Below are 4697 nucleotides of genomic sequence, written 5' to 3'. Positions count from 1 at the left end.
GAAGGGGTAGCCAGCCGGGGCGGCGAAGAATGCCTGATGCGCGCTGGGGCGGGCGCCGAGGATCTCAGCCGGGACGGGGGCCCACGGCACGGGCATCGTGTACGCATGGACCACCCCCGTCCAAGGGTTGGTCGCGGTGGCCCAGGGGGCCGGTGGCAGCTGCTGCTGTTGCGGCTGGCGCCACCCCCCCCAGCGCCGTGCTGCTGCTACTTCTTGCCGCGGCGCCCCCCGGGGCGATGATCAGGGGCAGGGGGCGGTGGCTGGTGGACGGGTGCCGGGGGCGCCTGGAAGTACGACGGCGGCGGCGGCGGCGGAGGCTGCGGCGGCTGCAGCGCCGTGGGAGGAGCGGCGCGGGAAGTGCCCACCGCGAGAGCCGTGTGCGAGGCCCAGGACTTCACCATCTTCATCCTCCTCTCCTCCAACCGAAGATAGGCCATGACCCGAGGAAAGGTCGGGTCCGGGAGGAACGTGAGGTTGGAGGCCACGTTATTGAACTCCTCGTTCAGACCGGCGGTGAGCATGCTGAGGAGGAGGTCGTCGGAGACCCGCTCCCTGAGGTCGCGAAGTTCGTCAGCAAGTTTCTTAAGGCACATGCAATAATCATCGATGGACGAATCAAGCTGATGGCAGCCAAAAAATTCCTGCTGAAGGAACACGCGGCGCTGGAGGGCGTTGTCGAGGAAGAGCCCGTTCAGCTTTGCCCACACCGTCTGCGCGTCAGCGGTGTCGCAAACTATGGTGTGGAAGATGTCCTTGGAGATGGTTTGGTACAACCAGCGAGTGATGGTGGCGTCGATGGTCAGCCAGTCGTCGTCCGCGAACATGAGGCCGGAGTCGACAGAGCCATCGACGTGATCGATGAGGCGGTACTCGCGGAAGACGAGGGTGAAGTAGGTTTTCCAGGCATAGTAGGTGGAGGAGGCGTAGTCAAGAACAATGGGCACGTAGGCGAAGATATCGAGATCGTGGACGACCTCCATCGGGGGAGGTGCCGGACCTTCGAAGGGATTGGAGGGGAGGGAGGCGGCGGAGTGGGGAGAAGCCATGTGTGCAGCGGCGACTGAGGGGAGGAGTGGCGGCGCGGCTGGCGTGGAGAGGGGCTGCGGCGGTGGGGTCTAGGAGCGGAAGCTAGGGTTGGATCGGAAGAAAAACTGATACCATATTGGAGGCAATGCAATTCTCGATGGATTGATTGGGTGCACGGTGCACCTATATATAGGTACAAGGGCAGCCCTCAGCCTCATCTATACAAGGAAACTAGAGGCGGGGCCGATAGGAGATTATCCTAACAGATACATGCAAAAATATGTTCAACAATATATACTATCAAATATGTGTAGATGGATTGGCAATACAACCAAGCTTTTCAAGTTTGACGTCTTTTTTCCGTTGTAACCACTGCCCCTTCTGTTGTGTTGAATATGATGCTTCGAAATATCAACGATTCATATTTTTCAAACATGCGGTTCCTCGTTGCGTAGAATTTGTGGCATTTCAACCATGCTTCACTATGTAGAGCAAGAGCGACGAATCCCATGCCAGAGGACGTCATGCTGCCCCATCGACGGCCGTCCATTGTACCCTTCACCAGCGGCGAGGAGCACTCCACGGGGAGCCCCTACTGCATGTTCCTCCTTGGTGTCCTTTTCGCTCTTCGTGCCTGTCGTTTCCACGCCACCGCCTACACGCCAACCCTTATGTTTAATCATGGGTCATGCTAATGAGTGCTTCCATGGTCCGGCCGCGTGTCTCTTGTGCAGTGCCATCGCCATCGAGGCGGACCATGGTGGCATTGTGCCGCGACAAAGCTAACCCCGTGACCATTCATGTATACAGAAGCAAATCCTGATATCACAGGAAGCAAATGCTATTTCTGTTGGAAGCATTGTTTCGTTGGAACAAACAATCAACAATGTTTCTTTGATATATCAATTTATATTACCGTTCGGAGGCAATATAGATCTGAGCAAATATTGGTAACTTTGGAAGCAGATTATTTGGAATCAATGCTGATGGAAGCAAGTATATTTCTTTTCTATATGTTGGAAACGAGCTTCAAATGTCTTGGAAGCAATCTCCTTGGACAAGGGAAACAAAATATTCTAGGCAGGAAGCAAAATGAAATTGCACCGAGTGCACCACAGTTAAAAACAATTTTCTCATATGGAAGCAAACTGCATGCCCCATATTAGATGTAGCACTAAAACCCCAGTTAGAATAGCCGAAATTATTGAAAGCAATTATCAATGATTGTTTCCTAAAAAATGGTGCTTCCATCTGTAAAACAAACTATGCTTCCGCCTGTGGGAGCAAGGATATTTTCCTTCTTCATGGAAGCAGTATCTGATGCTTTTGAAACAATATCCGGGAAGCAGTATTGGACACAAAATCTTATACCCGGGAAGCAAACATCATTAACCATGAAAGCTAATTTGTCGATTCATGGAAACACAAATTATTGTGTCAAGATAAAAAAACACATATTGAAGCAACAGTTCCATCGGAAACAAAACTGAATAATATTGGAAGCAAATTTTGCTTTGAAGGAGCAACCTAGATCTCGTACGATGCAGATATTATTCTCCTTACCATCTGAAATTGGTTAGCTAAATATATGGAAAGCATCACATTAGTTTCCTAAATATCCGAAGCAGTTATTACCAAATCCCACGTAATTAGCACCCTTGGGTTTTAATTTTGGAAACTGCCCATGAAGGTTGTGCAGCAGCCAGCCTGCTGATCTAGCGGCCATACAAGCTTTCATCCGACGGCTAGGTACTGGTCTGATGAAAAGCTAGGATCAATAGTCTGATTCCTAGTGGTTCATGCGCAAGAGATGGACGGTTCTGTGATTTATCACCTTCAGTTACAGTTGAGGGAGAGACACAGTGACCGAACTTGTACTAGTATTTTGGGGTGACGTGGCTGCACATAATTGCATAGTTAAAGTGGAAGACGGGGTGTCTCATGGTTGGGTGGATGAAGAATTGCTGACATGGCGGACTGCTGATGTGGACAATCTGCATGTTAAGATCTAGGTTGCCAAGTTGTAGTGGGGATTAACTGATATGTAGACATGACAAGTTGCTTCAGGGTAAAACTGCAGTTTCATTGGTCTGAACTCATACATCCGCATTAGCAGCGTATCTCTGATATGAACCGAGGAGACTCGACTAAAAATTAAAAGAAAGATATGAACTGAGGAGGCATTAAGCATAGTTTTAACCTTTGATTGTACACGTTTAACTAGTTCTTGGCTGAATGCTTTTAACTGATCCTACTGAATGCAGAGTGCTAGTGCCAGATATCTTAATGCATAGTAGCTATTTGTACTCTCCTTTTCCTCTTAGAGTTTTGCTCAAGGGTCTGTCTAGGACACATCTAGATGTGAAATAACTATTTCACATCTAACCTGATGTCCACTATATTTGTGGTCTATTTTTTTTGTTCCTTGTGGCTGTGTATTTGTGAGAGATTAGATGTGACATCTTTAGAAAAAATCTAGATGTGAATTAGACAAACTGTTTGCTCAACACTGATAGGTAGGTATGCCAGGTTGGTGCAGAGTCGTAGTGAGTGCTCTGTCTGTAGTTGGTATCACTCAACTTTGAACTCTTACCATGTATTGGCACCAAAATGTTATGCCTGATATGAACCTTAGAGGCATTAGGCATACTGTTTTGACAGGACAGAGTAACAATCGAGAGCCCAAAAAGTACACCTGCGTGCGTGCATGATCTGAACAATGTTGCCCATGCTCTACCACTCTATATTGCTACGGTAGTTTTAGGTGGTTCAATCTATACTTTTAGGTGGGTTCAATCTTTTGCAATGAAGTCTGAACAAAATTAACCGTATGAATTAGCAACAAATTCTCGAATTCGGGCGTTTCTGTTTTTCTAGTCAAAAGAAGAGCTTAGAATCTGAATTTATCCAGCACTAACAGTAGCAAGTGTTGTACGTGGTGCGATGTGATGCAGGGGCGAGGGTGCTGATCCAGTGCAACTTCAAGGTGAACTCTAGCGCGGCGCCGGAGGAGATCTCCCTGGAGGTGGAGCGTACCACACACTAGTACGCCGTGGGTTTCGAGTAACGGGCGTGGGTTAAGTTCAAAGCTGGCCTACGGGGAGGTTTGTACACGGCCTGCCGGCGGGAGCACTGTTCAGATCGATTCAACGATGTGAGGGAGTCGACAAGGAACATACAGTCGAGCTGAGCGGGAAGGATAGGGTGAATGGGGCGGAGGTGCAAGCAAGCAGAGAGCTGGGCCGGCAGCCACAACGAAGATGGAGGGCGAGTGCGGCAGGTTGGTGTCGGGCACGACCAGAAGCATCAGCGACGACCGCCTCGCCAGCTCCGGGGCCACAGGGTAGTACGCTAGCAGCCGCGTGAAGTCGGAGAAGTTGGGTAACGCCGCGAGCACAGCCGTCACATTGACTCCGGCGACATGATAAATGTTTATTAGCAGCGCAACAGTGAGCAGGGAGACATGACCTCAGGGGTTGTGATTATGTCTTCCTGCGGTTGATTAGCGAAAACAACGGGTGGGTACATGCAAAAGTGCCGCAACGATCGGTCCGTCCACCTGGCTGCCAAGTGTCTTGTTGTGATAGGCCCAAGACCAGATCGTCACATCCAAGGCAAGTTGGGGTATGGTGGAGTGTAGTTTTACAAGTTTGGTACTAAATCATCACATT

General features: G+C 49.6%; 1 protein-coding gene across 1 annotated transcript; it reads right to left on the bottom strand.

Annotated features, from left to right (window-relative positions):
* Positions 1–206: 206 nt before the first annotated feature.
* Positions 207–1046, bottom strand: LOC147961421 (uncharacterized). The gene has a single exon (XM_087533801.1). It carries the CDS (start codon positions 1044–1046, stop codon positions 207–209), a length of 840 nt encoding a protein of 279 aa, XP_087389927.1.
* Positions 1047–4697: the final 3651 nt, after the last annotated feature.

The sequence above is a fragment of the Triticum urartu genome, chromosome 7A (genome assembly GCF_056163025.1).
Source record: "Triticum urartu cultivar PI428250 chromosome 7A, HENAU_Tu73, whole genome shotgun sequence".
Lineage (NCBI taxonomy): Eukaryota > Viridiplantae > Streptophyta > Magnoliopsida > Poales > Poaceae > Triticum > Triticum urartu.
This window is presented reverse-complemented; position numbering and strand designations above follow the sequence as displayed.

What these genes read in the sequence shown, in the direction of transcription:
- LOC147961421 (XM_087533801.1), bottom strand. Translation starts at nt 1,046, where the DNA reads ATGGCTTCTCCCCACTCCGCCGCCTCCCTCCCCTCCAATCCCTTCGAA.